The following is a 17,858-nucleotide window of genomic DNA, read 5'->3' as shown; positions in this document are numbered from 1 at the left end:
TTGGTGCTTTTTGTAGAAAGCATTTCAAGTGTTTTTGAAATCTAATAACATTTTCTCTAAAAGCATTTTCAGTCATTTAAAAATACTTTCAAACAAACCCTAATATGTTCGGTATAGCTAGCACTTGCAAGACTTCGAGAAAGAATTACATGAAATGGGCCACATGGTTTCCGTTGCCCAGTAATGCATTATCGTGCGCATACTTTTCTCGACATAACAATGTACTATTGACGTGGCGTCGAATCCGCATTTGAGTTGCTCTCATAGACTTAACGCCTCTTAAGTGTTGTTATCTAATCCCAAACCTTCACTCGGTGTTAGCTGATTATGGTCGCTCCCCTCGTCTTCCCCAAATTCATCTCAACATACTAGCAGTCATCACAGCAACCATTCTACAGTGACCCAAGTCCCAATAATTTTCTATTTACATGTGTATCCGTCGACAGATGATTTGGCCCTTTTGGGGAAAGCAGCTTCTATAGTATCAGTACAACATTACTATGATGTCTCATATCAATAATAGAATGTTATGTTTGATGTTTACGTTTGGAAGAAAAACCTAAGTGTTAATGGGTGGTGGAAGCACTTTTGGGAAAAATCACCTTCTTTAGGGAGACTTCCAATTATTCTCCCAAGAACACTTGGATTTTCAATTAAACTGACATGTTTATAGTAAAAGCATTTCTAAATTCTAAGAAAGGTGGTTACGAGTAGAAGTCCTTTGTATACAAGCAAATGCCTTATAGTGTTGGTAAATAAAATTTTCTTACAGAACTAAAAGTGATGTTTGTTATTAAAGAAATCCAGGACGGTATCGCTACATTGACCAACCAGCCTAATTTATATTTACACAGAGCGAAAGTAACGTTAAAAATAGACAATAAGATGGTGATGCTACCCAACTAATTTTTAGTCTTGCCAGAAATTTTTTAGTGCAATAAATCATTTGCAACATGGTATTAATATTTTACGTGCTATAATGTGGCGTTACGAATCCACCTATTTTGTAGTATCAATGTCCTCCTCGAAGTTTGTCAATTATTTTGTTAATTGAGGGTATTTTCGTCCATTTTGTAGACTATAACCTTTGAATTTGTTGTTGACTTATCATATAGGGCCTTAAAGTTGGTATGTGCATTGCACGTGATGAATTTAGCGGAATATTGCAAGTTCGGTAGATATTGGCACAGATTAAAAGTTTATAGGGACTTAAATTGAAAATTTAAGGAGTGAAGTGGAACAAAATCCAAAGTTCATGAAGCGAACCTGTTTTTCTCTTTACTTTCTTATTTCATTTTAATTTTAAAATATATAAAAGCGAAAATCTCTTTGGTATCTTATATCAATTGGGGACTTCTAACATACGTGTATGTTAATGTGGCATCTCTCGTGAGTCATGCAAATATCACAACGTGAAAATTAAGTTTTTCTTCACATGTTTTTATATTATTAAACAAGAGATCTCGATGACGTTATAACTTATTCATGTCCTAAATTATCAGAAAATTCCCCTACCAATCATTACATTGATCTCCATGAACCCCTCCACTCCCAATATGTCCAAAAGTCATTATTCTTGAACCATTAACATTAAGCTTGCGTCATCCACTCTTAGAAGGCTTCACCCATTCAAAAGCAACCCTTACCATAATAACCTTAGGATCCCATAGCCTAACAAAATTTGTCAATTTCTCCATCTCCAAATATACCAACAAATAAAGTGGAATAAAATGCACCAATGACTGATTGATCACCTTATTATGAACCTTCAGATTAGCAAGCAATCAAACTTGAATGTTAAAGTAAAACAAGTTTCTGACATGACAAGGCATACCCAAAAACTTCCGAATACATTTAGCCTTGTGACAAGTATATTAGTCGCAAAATATAAAAAAAAAAAAAAAAAAAATTTCATGGCTGCAAAAAATTTTGAATTCAAATCTTTCATCCCTATTCTCTGGATCCAAAGCACTTCTCCTCATACAGACTTAATAGTAGACACAAAATAAAATCAACTGATATAATTTTAGGGAGTTTTAATGAAAAGCTCTTGGTACTGTTCATTTTTTATGCTAAAGATATTTTTACTCTAAAAAGTCACTTTTGTACCATTCACTTTCAACACTATTTTGTCATTTTGGTTAAAACTCAAAGTTTTTCAGCCATTTTCATTAGTTTTCCTTATAATTTTTTGTGAGTAATGTTAAGCAGATCCTCTATTTAGCTTATAATTTGTAAATCAAAAGAGGATTCTTTACTCTTCTCATCTCTCTCCCATTTTCCTCCTCTCTTATTTGAACGGTTATGATTAAGTAACGTTAACATTTTATATTGATTTTTTTTTATAAAAATAATAAGATAAAAAGCAAATGTGAGAGTAGGAGAGGAAAAATGATGATAATAGAAGGAAAGAGAATTTTATTCTCTGTAAATCATACAAAGTGATGATTGATAATTGAATCATTAATTAAATATTAATTAATATGTTTATTTACTATTAATAATGTATTTAACAAATTTAGGCTAAGTCACGTAATAAAGCCCAAATTTGTAATAAACTCTCTATTTATGAAAGTTAAATCATCTTCATTTACAGGTGAAAAAATAAATTGCAATGCTATTGGACTCCAATATTTACTTGAGTTTTTTTTTTTTTTTTTTTTTCATTTCATCAGAGTATGTTGTGTTATATCTCCCGGTGAGTGAGAGGCTGCAAAGCTCCAAAAATGTTAGTGATGGCTGCTTCGAATACAGTCAAGTATGGGATTGTAGGGGTGGGCATGATGGGCAGAGAGCACCTCATCAATTTGTACCACCTTCGCTCCGAAGGCGTGGCCGTGGTCGCCATAGCCGACCCCCATCTTCCTTCCCAGAAGCTTGCCCTTGACTTGGCACACTCTTTTAATTGGCCCATCAAGGTATATGCTTTATTTCACCTCCACAAACATTACTGCAATTGAACTCTGTGATGCTTTATTTCTTAAGAGTTTGGAAGTTATGAATTAATGAATAATGGGTTTGGAGCAAGACCAAGTTTTTTTTAGTATAAATTATGTTTTAACTTAAGGCTATGCAAGATTTTTTAGTTTAACTATTTAAATGATGTTTTCCCAGCATATAATTTTTCATCTTACTGCTAATCACGTACAGTTTTAGAATGTTTAAGTTCCGATGGGCAAGGAAATGTGGGTTCGGCCAGTTGGCAGCCACGGCAGTGTGGCCCTTGCACCCAAGTTCGAATCCCCCTCCGGCAATAGTTTAGAACGTCGGATTATGAAAAAAGTTGTGATATATTTGATCAAGTAGTATCTCAGAAAAAAGGTTTGGTGTTTTGAAGGTTTTTTCAGGACACAGGGAGCTATTGGACAGCTTGCTCTGTGATGTGGTGGTTGTGTCAACTCCAAACATGACCCATTATCAAATTTTGATGGATATCATCAACCACCGTAAACCCCATCATGTATTAGTGGAGAAGCCATTGTGTACCACGGTTGCTCACTGCAAAGAGGTCGGTTGATCAGAAGTTTTGTTAATTATGCTTGCATTTCATTATCACTTGATTTCAAATAACGCTTTGAACATGATCATTTTAATGATATTCTTTGATAAATTGAATTGGTTGGAATAAAATATTTTGGTATTGTCTTTGTTTCTTTTTGTTTCCGGACTAAATTGTGGTACAGTGAACTTTTGAGTTTGGCTTGGTTAACTAAAGGGTTATAGTGCAGGGAATGAATGTGGTAAAGTTGTACTGAAACACAAATCAGCTGAGAACGTTTGCAGGGATTCCTAGCGTTCCACATTCTTGCAGATCTCTAGTTCCGTAGTGGTATAGACATCTCAAGATAATGTATACAGAAATGGATTGCTTTTTGTTTTTTTGTTTTTTTTTTTTTGCTGTGAGTTGGTGTCCAACCTGATGCAAGCATCCCTTGAAGTATGAACATTGTATCGTTTGTTTTCATTTTAACATTCAGCACAAATGACACTCAGACAGACATATTTGTAAATTTACACAGATGTTACGTTAATGCCTTATCACACAGGTGCACAGAATATGTTACTAAAGTTTTATCTTTATGTGGTCCTTCTACAGCACATTCGTTCATGTTGTATTCGTCAACATCTTTGGCTTTTTCTTTTTTTTGAAGGGGAAGTTATTTATTTATTTTTCCAAATAAGCGATTGATCTGAATCATATAGTGTATCTGGAACTATAGGTCGTGAATGCTGCTAGAAAGAGGCAGGATATGCTGGTACAAGTTGGACTGGAGTATAGATACATGCCACCTGTTGCTAAACTGATAGAAATAGTAAAGGGTGGAAGTCTTGGACAGGTCAAAATGGTGGCAATCCGCGAACACCGGTTTCCTTTCTTGGTTAAGGTATGTTCTGCAACTGAAGTTCCATTATATCTTTCTTAAAAAGCTTCATTATTTATGTTGTTGTAGTTGATCTTATTGAATCATGCCTGTAATAGGTCAACAATTGGAACCGGTTCAACATTAACTCTGGGGGGACTTTGGTAGAGAAGTGCTGCCACTTCTTTGATCTGATGAGGCTGTTTGCTGGTGCCAATCCAGTTCGTGTCATGGCTTCTGGAGCCATTGATGTTAACCACAAAGATGAAATATACGATGGAAAGGTAATTTCACTTTGACCGAGATTTCAAATTTGTTGCTGACTTTAAGGCCAAACACAATTTCAACCATTAGTTTCTGTTTTGAGAGTTAGAATCTTTGCAGATTTAAAAAGATGTACAAAGAAAATCAAAGCAAGTATGCTTTTAGTCATCCAAAACTCATTCAGTATTGCTAAAAAGTAAAAACTAATGACAAAACTTTTCATATGCACTGGAAATAATAAATTACTAGTTAGGGTATAGAATTTCAACCCAGTCTCATGCTGAAAGACCACTGTCATGCCTGCGCTTGTCAAATTTATATATTCCAAGAAGAGGACTATATGAAAGTTACGAAACAGAAACACTTGCATTCTTATACACTATGGGTCACTACTCGCGATATTATTCCTTACACACTTTGTCTCTTTTATTGTTTAGGTCCCAGACATAATTGACAACGCATATGTTATTGTTGAATTTGACAATGGTTCTCGCGGGATGCTTGACCTTTGTATGTTTGCTGAAGGAACTAAAAATGAGCAAGAAATATCTGTTGTTGGTGAGATAGGAAAGGTAAATCTCTCTCTCTCTCTCTTTCTTCCCCCCTCATGAGACACAGACATACAAAATATGATCTTTTACTAGATTAAGGTCTTTGCTGCCTCGTTACTTGTAGTGACCATTTTCTTTTACTTGAATTTGAGGTGGGTGGGATATGAATGCGATAACACCAATGTCTTATATCCCACCTGTTGTGTTTTGACGAGCCAAAACAAAACAATGTCTACCTTGGTGGGTCAAAACTAAGAAATGACTGTTGCGCCCCAGAATATATTCGAACCTCTTGAAGAAACTCTGGAAAACTTCAAGAAATTTCAACTTGTCCCGTTGTTTTGACCAGAACATACCTGAATATTCTTGAAAACAACCTTACTAAGCATCCAAGAACTCTACTTTGGTGAATAATCCTTCGCCTGAACACACCTTGGGTGGAAGGTGCTCCACCTCAATCTTTAGCATAAAAAAGATTTGAGCTGGCTCAAACAATGTTTGAATTCCTCAGCTGTGACAGGCTTGGTTAAGCTATCTGAAGCATTCTTATCGTATGGACCTTCTCTACTTCAATGACTCCAACATTTCACCAATATCGAATTCGATGATATCTCTCTTCTATGTGTTTAGTCCTCCCATGAAAGACTTGATTGCTGACCAAACATATAATACTTTGGCTATCACTCTTCACCATAACCGAACCTTGATTAATCCTGAAGTCCCATGTTAACCCGCCAAGCCAAACAGTTTCTTAAGAAGCTTCTGCCAATGCCATATACTCCGCTTCAGTAGTAGACAACACAGTAACCGATTGTAGCACTGCTCTCCAACTAATCGGACCTCCACCACAAACAAAGACATAGTCAGTGGTGGACCTTCTCTTATCTAAGTCTCCCGCATAATCAGACTCCGCATTACCCGAGGCACTTGAATTGCCTTGTTATCTTTCAAGCAAAATCCCAAAGTGCCTTAAGATATTAGTGCCTTTCAAATATCTGAATCCTCTTCATTGCAGACCAATGAAGCTTTTCTGGATTTGCCATTTACCTTGAAACAACACTAACCGCTTGAGCCAAGTCGGGCCTTGTACACACCATAGCATACATGAGACACCCTGCTGCAGTTGCATATGGAACGCTTTTCATGACTTCCTTCTCCTTGTCACTAGAAGGACAATCCCCGCATTTAACTTAAGATACGATGCCAAGGAAGTAAACATGGGCTTTGCATAATACATGTTAAACTCAAGCATTTTGCAAAAAGTATATACCTTGTGATAGCCATAACTTTTCCCACTTTCTTGTCCCTCCTTATCTCCATGCATACCAAGGACCCAAGATCCTTCATGTTGATTTCTTTGCACAGTTCTTGTTTTGATTTCACTCGCACGCTTAGAGTCCTCCCAATGTTTGTATTGGTATAGTATAAGAATTAGGGTTACATAGGATCCAACCAGGAGACGAGAAAACCAGCCCAAATAGGACAAAACTAGCCTAAATAGGGCTTTTAAACGAAACAGTAAATGTGGGCTGACCGGTCAGGTAGCTAGGTCCGATTAGTCGCCCTGACTCTTGCACGAAACCAGTAACCTTTTGCCTCATCCTACTGGTCGACGGAACCTGCTGACCGTTCACCGCTGCTAGAGTCCTTTGTTACTGTTCCACTGCTTCTCCTGATCGATTGTTCCACCAATCACTGCTTCCAGATTCCTATCCTGACACTAACTTGCAAACCAATTCACAACTCCACCATTGGCTCTTGGTGGTAGAATCATTAGTTCAATTTCTCGACTTTCTTGTACGCAGCTGTCTTTAGTTCATGCTTGCATGTGGCGTTTTCTTTCATTTTGATTCATCTCACAAATTTTTGACAGGGGGAGGCCTTTGTTCCTGAGAGCATTGTACGTTTTGGTACTCGAGTCGATGGGAGAAATGGTGTCCAGACTTTAAAAGCTGAGAATGATCAAATAAAGTGAGTTTTCTTTTTCCTCCTGGTTTTAACTGTTCATGTTCTGAACCCCCCATTCAGCGCTGTTCAAGTCTATGTGGGGAAGTTTTCAGAAATGCGTACCCCTTTTATTTGATTTGAAACCAATTTATGTTTCAGATATGATGGACTGCATCATGGATCTAGCTATTTGGAACACCTGCACTTCTTATCTGCAATTAGGGCCAAAGCTAAAGCTCCAGCTGTAGATTTGCACGACGGATTAGTTTCAGTTGCCATCGGAGTTGCAGCACAACTTTCAATAGAGAAGGGCCGATTTGTGACGATTGAAGAAGTCATGAATTAATGCAATTGTAAAGATTCTGTATAGGTCTTGAACCCTTCATGTTGCTGGTGTGGGTTGGGAAGAAAATGCTGTTAAAATTTCTTCTTCCCTATATGAAGTACGTACAAACTAATGTTTGCTCACCTATTAATAATAAACCCAGCTTTACTGATTTTCTTTATATTTACCAGCAACTTACTTCATCATGCTTATAACTCAGCCACGTATCTTTTTTTCCTTAAAACCAATGAAACAAGAAAACGTGTACAAAATAATAAATTTGTATTAATTAAGTGAATAGGGTTGCGATTTCTCGAGTAAACTCTTTACAAGAATTAATTCTCCGATGCGAACTCCAAAAGTATCCAAAAAGACCAAGATTTGATTGTTTGATCTAAGGTCGTAGAAGCTTGATCTTGATCAAACGGATGTCGCAGGAACGTTTCTTTGTCTTATATGGTGTTTGATTTTGGTAATAAGGAATTAGCTCATTTGAGTGTTGCTTGATAATTCTTCACAAGTATGATGAAGAATATATAAAGAGTTTTGTGAATTTGTGGCATTGGAATATGTTGAAGAAGCTGAATTTGAAAAATGCACTGCAATTTGGCAGAAATGCGTTCCTTTGATCAAAACTATGAACGACACTTCGCAGAAACTGTGAGCGAGTGTCGTTTTTTACTTCACTCACTGCGCACGCGACACCTGTCCCGAGCAACAGTCGTGTATATGAGTAGCACCCTCGCCCGGAACAGAAGCTGGCGGGCAATACAAACTCGTTGAAGCGAAAGAGAGGAGAGAGAGAGAGAGAGAGTGTAGGAAGAAAATGGAAGACGACGGAGGAGAGAGGTCGAGCATCGTCGTCGGTCTCATCGAGAACAGAGCCAAGGAGGTAAAGCTCGCTCGCTCGCTCGCTCGCTCTTCCATCTCTCAATATTTCCCGCTCATTTTCTTCGATTTGTTTGTTTCCCGAGAAAACGCTGGAAAATGAAAGAGAATGGAGATTCAAAATTCAAAAAAAGTAGCATTTGTACTTGTGTTAATTGTCTGCTCCCTTTGAATTACTTGGTTACGAAACCGATTTCACAGCATTTTCCAACTTTTCGGATGAGTTCGAATTATCACGTTGCTAGCATTGTGTATGAATTGCATTATACATTCTTCAATTTGTAGGGGAAAATTGGTCCTTAAGTTTTCAATTTCAAGGTTATATTTTAGCTTACATGCAATAGTCTTGCAATGTCTGGTGAAATCAGGCTAAGAGTATAGGAAAATTGTATTATAATTAGTTCATTACTCTAAATTTTTTGCAAATAAAGAGGAAAAAGAATCCTGTTGCTAAACCAAATATGGCCTATTGTTCTCACATATTTTCTTGATTTTTACTGGTTCGCGATATTGTAATTAAAATCGAAGAAGTTTCTTACTTTTGATTATGGTTCCTTCCAGCTGATTAGCTGAAGGTTATGCTAGAGCTGTATTAAAATTGTTTTGGTGCATAGAGATCAACGAATTCAGGATACGTAGCTGACACTAAATGTTGTGACAGGTTGGAGTGGCAGCTTTTGATTTAAGATTAGCTTCTCTGCATCTTTCTCAATATATTGAAACTAGCAGTTCATATCAGAATACGAAAACCTTGCTGCAATTCTATGATCCTATGGTGATTATTGTTTCACCGAACAAGCTGGCACCTGATGGTATGGTTGGAGTTTCAGAGTTGGTGGACAGATTTTATGCTACAGTCAAGAAGGTTGTGTTCCTTAATCATTAACATTGCTAGCTATCTCTCCCTCTCTCTCTCTCTCACGCTTGTTTTTGGTGTACATGAATACTGGATGCCTATGAGGTTACCTCTCTTTTGATTACTTGTTTAATCCACTAAACAAGTGTGCTGTTCTGCAGGTTGTAATGGCCCGTGGTTGCTTCGACGACACTAAGGTTATGTTACAGATTCCTTATCCTCTAATGTTTGCATCAAAATAGGTGTTCACTCTTGAAGCTCACAGCTTAGCGTGCCATTGTTGGGTTCTAGGGTGCCGTACTGATTAAAAATCTAGCAGCCAAGGAACCATCAGCACTAGGATTGGATACTTATTACAAGCAGTATTACCTCTGCTTAGCTGCTGCTGCAGCTACAATTAAGTGGTACTTTCAGATCTTGAGCTTTCTAACATTATGGTGTTCCAAATTTTAGGCATTTGTTTTATTATGATGTAGGAAGTTCACCATATTCATATTTTGGCGTTTAAGAGTTTCTTTAAGGAATAATTCAAGGAACATTAGATATTTTAACATTTTTTCCCCTGATGCTATTCTAGCTCTATTTACTAGAAAGAGCGTGTCATGTTGAATGTGTATTTTTTTTTTTTTCCGTACCTTTTCAGTTGCCTTATGTTGAACTTGTTAGCAATGTGCACGTTTTATTGTTATAGAACCTGTTACCCTTGCCTTTTCTGTTGGTAATGCATCAAGTGCCTGATGAACAGGATAGAAGCAGAGAAAGGAGTCATTGTCACAAACCACTCACTTGTGGTATGAGTTAATGCACGTTCTTTCGTGACCTGTAAAATAATATCAGAAGAAAGTTATCATTTGTATATCAATAATATCCCTCTCTTAAAGAACATATAAATCAGCTATCTGCACGCAGAGCAGATCAATAACAATATTTTTCTGTATTTTTATCTTCTCTTCTGGCTAAGAACTCCCATCAGTCTGCACTGCCATCCAACCCTCTTTTTGTCTTTGTGATGAATTAAACATTTACTTCATTGCACATATCCCTTCTCCAGGTCACTTTTAATGGATCATTTGCTCATATGAATATTGATGCGACTAGGTACTCTCCCTTCCCTTCTTTGAATTTATCTAGGGCTGAGCTCCGTTTTTATTCTTTAAACAGACGATTTTTTTTTGTGATATTAGGACGTTTTTCTAAATTATTTCAGATAAATCTACAATGGGTCAACATATATTTTATTAGTAATCTCTTGGTAATGACCTTTACAATTGAAATTTGTTTACAGTGTCCAAAACTTGGAAATCATTGAGCCACTTCATTCGACACTTTGGGGCACCAGCAACAAGAAAAGAAGTTTATTAAACATGTTTAAGACAACAAAAACAGTTGGAGGGTATGAGGGGCTGGTTCACTGTAGTATTATCCAGGATTTCATGTATATTTTTTATAGCTACAATTCTCTGGTGGTAGATCTCTCCTTTCCAATTTCTTGTTTATATAAATCTAATGTGGAGCAATGTATGACTGCAGGTCCAGACTTCTTCGTGCCAATCTTTTGCAGCCTTTAAAAGATATTGAAACTATAAATGCTCGTCTAGATTGCCTGGTCAGTGTTATTTGCTCTCAACCATCTCTTGTGGATCTATGTATTATTTTATCCATTTAAGATCCTTTTCAATTTGTTAACCTTTATTTCTCTATCTAATTTTAAGAAGAATGAAAAAGGATCATGTTATTTGAATTGCAAAGTTGGTTGGGCAGACTTTGTGTTTATTTTTTGGGCATGGTTATACATGAAAAAGCAAGAATACAATGATAATGTCTACTTTGTATCCTCTGAAAATACATATAAAGTTCTGAATCTTAAAGCTCCTGTGATGGATATTTTATTTTGCAGCAATAGTTTTACGATCCTAAGTCTCCTTAATATTTGATTTTAGGATGAGCTCATGAGCAACGAACAGCTGTTCTTTGGACTAGCTCAGGTTCTGCGTAAATTTCCAAAAGAGAGTGGTAAGAGGGTAGAAGAAAGCAGAGGAAAGTTTTGCCTTAATACGGTAAATCTATCTATTCATATCGTGAACGAGTGGAGTTGTGTATGTGTTCATGCAGATAGGGTACTTTGTCACTTTTGCTTCAAGCCAAAGAAAATTACAAACAAAGTTGTGGGTGTTGATTGTGCTAGAAAAAGCCAAGTGTTGGTTTCAAGTATCATTCTTCTGAAAACTGCTCTGGATGCCTTGCCTTTACTCTCAAAGGTAAAAATTACTTTACACAAATGTCGATGTCAAGCATTATTTTCTTTCCAACACATAGACAAATTTTACAGTGCTCAAAACATGATCCAAAGTATCAATGTTTCGTAAAATCTCAGGTTCTTAAAGATGCAAAGTGTTTTCTTCTTGCAAATGTTTACCAGTCTGTATGTGAAAATGAGAAGTATGCTGCCATTAGAAAGAGGTTTGCTTCCAAGCTTCTATAGTCCTGGTGGATCATTTGTAAATTTGTTTTTCTGACATCCCTAACTCATTTGAATTTGGCACTGGAATATGTTGTTGAGAATGAGTCCCACATTGATGGGAGGAGGGATCTTGCATGGGCTTATAGTAAGATGGGCTATTCCCCATATTGCCAATTGGTTTTATGGTGGAACCTCAACTTTCTTCATATGTTTTGTTCAATAAATTCTAATATCCAAATAGATCAAATTAAGTGGCCAAATTAGTCCAGGCATCCTCTGGGAAATGACCACAACCAAAATATATCCAGTATGTTCTAAAACATTCACCTTTGTCCCCTCTTTTTGCAATATGAAAGTACATCAGTTCTACCCTTATAAAAAGATCCCTTCATAGTTCACCAAAAAAAATCCTTAACTAGAGTTACTAATTAAAACAATTGCCTCCTTTAACAATCTTTTTCTTATTGTTTGATTTAACCTTTTCCTTGTACATAACAGGCATATTCCAATTCCAAATATGCTTTTTGTACCATGAGTATGGTCTTGCGACTCGTGCCTACAACCTAAAACACTCCATGTTACAGAGGCATGCACTCAACCTCAGGTGTTAGTGTCCAACTTACCTGATCAAGTGGATCATACAGTTTAAGAGATTCAACCCAAGCACTAAAGTAGTTAGCATATTTCCATTAAATTGGATAGGGATGGTCAAACCCAAGTGCTAGGGTCCAACTTCTGATGAAGTTGATGATAAATTCTGCATGGATTGCTACATAAAATAACTTTATTTGATTGATAATCATATAAAGGTGGAGAAATTCAACTACGAGTACTAAAGTAGTTATCATACTTCCATGAATGTACATGTTTGAAGTTTCTTGCTTGTTGTGTGATGTATATACATTGTTTGGCAAATCAAGAAGCTGCATTTGTTTCAGGATTGGAGAGGTTATTGATGAGGATGTGCTTCATGCACGGGTTTCATTTGTAGCCCGCACACAGCAGTGTTTTGCTGTCAAAGCTGGAATCGATGGACTCTTGGATATTGCACGGAGATCATTTTGTGATACTAGTGAAGGTGTTTTCTTTTTACATATGCAATTAAAATTCTGTCCATTTCCCTTCATGTTCAATTTGTCTTTTGGTTTCTTATATTTGAGATAAAGTAATAAGGCCAATGTTTTGTCAATGTTGAATTAGCAGCTATACATAATCTTGCTAACAAGTATCGTGAAGATTTCAAGTTGCCCAATCTGAAACTCCCGTTTAACAATAGGCAAGGGTTCTACTTTAGCATTCCACATAAGGACATTCAAGGGAAACTTCCTAGCCAGTTCATTCAGGTTTAGCCTTTAGGACAAGCTTTCTCTAAATTACTAACATCTCTTTACTAGTTATTTCTGAGTTCTATATGATATTCTGACATAGGTATTGAAACATGGGAATAATATACACTGCTCAACCTTGGAGCTTGCTTCTGTGAGTACTATGACTCAATCTTTAATTGAATTAAATTCAATTTACCCACTCTAAATAATGATTGTTGTATTATTCAAGCCATCTTGTCCATTCAAAATATAACTGTCACTTCCAAGGTTCTATCTGTACAGCCTTAATTGTCTGTGAACGTTGGCATTTCCTTGATTGGTTATAACTTACAACTTATAATGGTGCCTTTGCAACTATAATAAGTTCAATCTATGATCTTTGGAATGATATATTTTGCTTGAGTTTGCTAAGAACTTCATTTGTGGAGCGGATTGAACTCCCATCTTTAATTTTGATTAGAACATTAGGTTAAGCAGGTTCATAGAGACCATTTTCAAATACAACCTTGATTTTAGGAGGTGTAAATTAAGGGGATCATTTGTACTAGACCAACTCGTACAGAAATCTTAGATATAGGTTTAATCATCATATAGGATGATGTTGGTGCCTTTATTTCTTAAATTTTTATGACTTTTATGTGTTTTATCTCAAGCGTTTCTTTTTAACAAAAATCAGGGCCATCAACGTAAATAAGAGTAAAAGAAGCATCGCACCTCTTTATGATTTTTGCAATATATTTGACTTGAGCCTTCTTTTTTTCAGATGAATAAATTCAAGTTTCAATATAAATTGTGCATGTGTGTCTATGGTATTTTCAAGTGTCAATATCTTTATAACTTAAATGAATACTAAAATTTATATTTATGTTTCTCCATTGCATGAAATTTACAGCTAAACGTTAGAAATAAGTCTGCAGCTGCAGAATGCTACGTACGTACAGAAGTTTGCCTAGAAGGTTATGCTAAACATACATCTTTTGTATCATAAGCTTCTTTTGGTCTATTTCTGTATCATAAGCTTCAAGTGTTTGCTTTTGTTTACATTTCAGAATGGTAGTGTCAGTAAATGAGTGAATCTTAATTAAACAAGTAATTTACTATTTTGAAGCAGTGCTTATTATTGGTTGAACAACACGTGGGAAAACCTTCCTTTTCATCATGTTCAAGTTTCTTGATTTGGGAAGGAGAAGGTTAAATATTAGTGTCCAAGTGAATATCAGTTATCAGGTCCTGAAACCATCACTGTCAATGGGCTTTATCTACTCAGAACATGAATATTTTCTTGTGATTGGACTCCGAAACAATTTCAGTGCATCATTTTATGGGATTGAACCATGAATTGAAGCTTATTAACGCTAACTTGATTCATCATAAACAACTTGTAAATGATGTTTTTCTCAGACAGGACAATTCTTCTTTTTCCATTTTTTGTGTATTTGAAATGTAGCATGTTCTTTTTGGATTGTCCAAGTGGTAACATTCAATATTGTCTTTACCGTTGTTATGTGGACCATTGAACATCTTGTATATGCATTGCTGATAATACTAGCTTAGTGCGGTTATAGGAAATGCATGGATCTTGTTGAACTTTTTTATCTTATTGTTTTATCGGTTTTAATGCCTTCTATAAGCTTGAGTATTTGGTAAATGATGATGTTTAGACATATGTACTGACCTTTTGGTATCTAGCTTATATCTTCTTATATCTTATGCAAATATAGATTACTGATGTCTCTATATTACATGCAGAATTAGTAGATGCCATACGAGAGGATGTTTCTGTACTCACACTGCTGGCAGAGGTCTTATGCCTTTTGGATATGATTGTTAATTCATTTGCACATGCCATTTCCACAAAGCCTGCTGATCGTTATACTAGACCCGAATTCACAGGCAAGTTTCTATCCTCTGGCATTAAAACTCATGACTTTGGATGTTCAATACAAGATATCCTTGATACTGTTACTTTTACTTATAGATAATGGCCCAATAGCAATTGATGCTGGAAGACACCCTATCCTAGAGACTATACACAATGACTTTGTTGTACGTAACTCTTATTTTCTATAATTCGATTACTTGTACAAGATTAGACATCTAAACCTTTTGTTATACTTTCTTCTCATCGATATGCTTGAAATTCTGTCCACTAGAGCTATTTTTTCATCTGTCTTTTTTCCTTGCAGCCCAACAATATCTTTTTATCAGAGGCATCAAACATGGTGCTCATCATGGGCCCAAACATGTAAGAATTTCTGTTCAAGCATTACATTCAATATTATGTGTTGTCTCTATTTGTGACCATAAACTAATTCTTCTAATTATAACAAAGGCAAATTAGAGTACAATTGGAGGGAAAAAATTGCTGGCTTCATCCAGTTATTAGTTTAGAGAACAGGTTAAATAGTGAAGAAGAAAACCATGTTTTTACCAGCAAACAGTGAGAATATGCATGTGATAAGCTTTACAGGTTTGGACTGAAATGGAGATGGATGAGTGTACAAATACATGTATGATTTTTTTTTTTTTTTTTTTTTTGAAAAATGTGATCAATTAGGTTACTGTTTGCTCGAGTTTAACTGTAGGATATTTCTGTCAGGAGTGGAAAGAGCACTTATCTTCAACAAGTGTGTCTTATAGTTATTCTTGCTCAGATGGGTTGCTATGTACCTGCTCGCTTTGCAACTCTAAGGGTTGTTGATCGTTTATTTACAAGGATGGGTGCAGTAGATAATCTTGAATCGAACTCTAGTACAGTAAATTTTCGAACTTCACTATCAGAAATATGGAGTCATGATATGTTTTAACTTTTAACAATGCAGCTTCTCTCTATTAAATATGGAATACTTAGAAACAAATCCTTCTTGTTACCTGTAACAGTTCATGACAGAAATGAAAGAAACAGCTTTTATCATGCAAAATGTCTCCCAGAGGTAGTTAGTACACTACAAAAATTATTTAGCCTTTTGAATATGTAAATAATATCATTTTCGACGCAGGAGTTTGGTTATCATGGATGAACTTGGGAGGGCCACATCTTCCTCTGATGGATTTGCAATTGCTTGGAGCTGCTGCGAACATTTATTATCACTGAAAGCGTAACCTCCTTTTCAATTACCATATACTAAGATTCCTAGTTGGTTAGTAACATGAAAGCTTATGAGTTTTGAACATAGAAACGTTAGAATGTGTCCTTTTAACCATTGATATACAGAGTTTATATATCACATGAATTGAAGCGTAATGCTTCCAATCATGCTATCATTTAAAAATTTGCTCGCATAGTTTTGAACTTCTCAATCGTAAGATACTGCAGAAAAGAAGCAACTCAAATTATCTACATACTAGAATACATAGATAACTAGTCTAGACAAATAGGCATACTACAACATATTTTTCAATACTTCAGAGGTGTAATGTAAAATTTGTTAGTGTCTTGCAAAATTCTGGAATTTTTAAGTGCTTGTGCTCTCTGTGACAGGCATTTAACCGGGATCTTTATATCATCATATAAGAGATTGAAGAAAAGAAAAATTATATGTTGGAGTTTCGCCATTACTAAAACCGTAAAGAAGTTAGACACAAAAATATCATTCTTTAGTTCTATCTAGTTATTTTGTTCCTGTTGTCACTATTCATTGTATGATTGCTTTGTTGACATTTTCAAGGTGAGCAAAGCCTATTAACCAAATTTTACTTGCAGTAGATAACTTACCTTCTTCTCAATCTTTCTCAGGTACACAATATTTGCTACTCATATGGAGAACCTATCTGAACTAGTAACCATCTACCCAAATGTGAAGATACTTCACTTTGACGTTGATATTAAAAATAATCGTTTAGAGTTCAAGGTGGTTTTTCCGTTATTCTTTCATTCGATGCATTTTATTCGAGTTTATTTTGCTGAAAGTCTTGTCTTTTCCCCTAGTTTCAACTGAAGGATGGGCCGAGACATGTTCCACACTATGGTCTTTTGTTAGCAGAAGTGGCAGGATTACCAAGCTCTGTGATGGAAACAGCCAGAAACATCACATCCAGGATGACAGAGAAGGTAATCTCTTTCTGAGTACCAATAACTTAAAGTTAATCCCAACTTAAATTTGGCTGACAAGTAGTAGGGCATTGACATGGGTTTTAAACGCCATCCTGCCTTGATTTTGCCTTGTTTTTCACTGGATCTGGATTAGTTGAAAGAGTAACTTTAGTTTTCTGTACGGAAGTCCATTTCTCGTGAACCGTTGACTCAGCAAATTTGAAATTTCAATGTATAGGAAGTGAAGAGGATGGAAGTAAACTGCCTGCAATACCATCCAGTCCAGATGGCTTACCACGTTGCACAGCGGCTGATATGTTTGAAGTACTCGAGCCAAGATGAGGATTCGATCAGAGAAGCACTACATAATTTGAAAGAGAGCTACATTCATGGAATGCTGTAGACCGCAGAAACCCACATTACTGTAAATATACCGTGCCGAAAGAAGTTGTATTCAAAAATCCATGAACCTGCCGAGGGCTGAGGTTATATTCTTCCTCTTTTCTGTTATATGCTCGTAAGTTACTTTGGAGGTTTTTTTCACACTGTACTCGTAAGCTGCGGGTTCAACTAATATCCCACAAAGAAAGTGTTCTCGATGACTCAGATATTGATTTGTGTACATACACGCAATTTTGGAGCACGGTTAGACTACCAAATGCATTCACAAATTGATCTACAATTCAGGCCTTTCAGATCCTTCCTAACTTGTTTTCTTATTAGAAAGTGATTTTCACACCTCTTTTCTCCCATTACACCCATGACATTTGGATTGAATAATCTAAATATGTGTGACAAGAGTAGAAAAAAGGTGTTCAAAAACAAATATAAGATACCTTTTGCA

General features: G+C 36.0%; 2 protein-coding genes across 8 annotated transcripts; both read left to right on the top strand.

The window, feature by feature from the left end:
• Positions 1-2,659: 2,659 nt before the first annotated feature.
• Positions 2,660-7,629, top strand: LOC103927349 (inositol 2-dehydrogenase 2). Its single transcript, XM_009336267.3, has 7 exons — positions 2,660-2,918; positions 3,338-3,508; positions 4,221-4,385; positions 4,481-4,645; positions 5,063-5,197; positions 7,050-7,147; positions 7,283-7,629. The coding sequence occupies exons 1-7, from the start codon at positions 2,727-2,729 to the stop codon at positions 7,467-7,469; spliced, it is 1,113 nt and encodes a 370-aa protein (XP_009334542.1). The 5' UTR covers positions 2,660-2,726; the 3' UTR covers positions 7,470-7,629.
• Positions 7,630-8,057: 428 nt separating this feature from the next.
• On the top strand, positions 8,058-17,657 carry LOC103927347 (DNA mismatch repair protein MSH4). Of its 7 annotated transcripts, none has more exons than XM_048579934.1 (24): positions 8,075-8,340; positions 8,998-9,201; positions 9,354-9,389; positions 9,484-9,596; positions 9,938-9,983; positions 10,244-10,290; positions 10,478-10,627; positions 10,723-10,798; positions 11,133-11,205; positions 11,305-11,450; positions 11,567-11,652; positions 12,592-12,731; positions 12,857-12,996; positions 13,082-13,132; positions 13,874-13,937; positions 14,731-14,874; positions 14,960-15,027; positions 15,168-15,226; positions 15,581-15,737; positions 15,862-15,914; positions 15,981-16,079; positions 16,718-16,778; positions 16,910-17,032; positions 17,253-17,657. In XM_048579934.1, the coding sequence occupies exons 1-24, from the start codon at positions 8,275-8,277 to the stop codon at positions 17,415-17,417; spliced, it is 2,367 nt and encodes a 788-aa protein (XP_048435891.1). In that variant the 5' UTR covers positions 8,075-8,274; the 3' UTR covers positions 17,418-17,657. The 7 variants fall into 7 exon arrangements, with proteins under 7 accessions (XP_048435893.1, XP_048435891.1, XP_048435892.1 ...); XM_048579932.1 differs by having other exon boundaries at positions 8,081-8,340; positions 16,718-16,832; XM_009336265.2 differs by having other exon boundaries at positions 8,084-8,340; positions 10,478-10,585; positions 16,718-16,832.
• The last annotated feature ends 201 nt before the right edge of the window (positions 17,658-17,858 follow it).

This window comes from the organism of the source record quoted next, unplaced genomic scaffold (assembly GCF_019419815.1).
Source record: "Pyrus x bretschneideri cultivar Hongxiangsu unplaced genomic scaffold, Pyrus_bretschneideri_v1 Contig14, whole genome shotgun sequence".
Lineage (NCBI taxonomy): Eukaryota > Viridiplantae > Streptophyta > Magnoliopsida > Rosales > Rosaceae > Pyrus > Pyrus x bretschneideri.
Note: the sequence above shows the minus strand (reverse complement) of the source record. Positions and strands in the feature narration are given on the sequence as shown.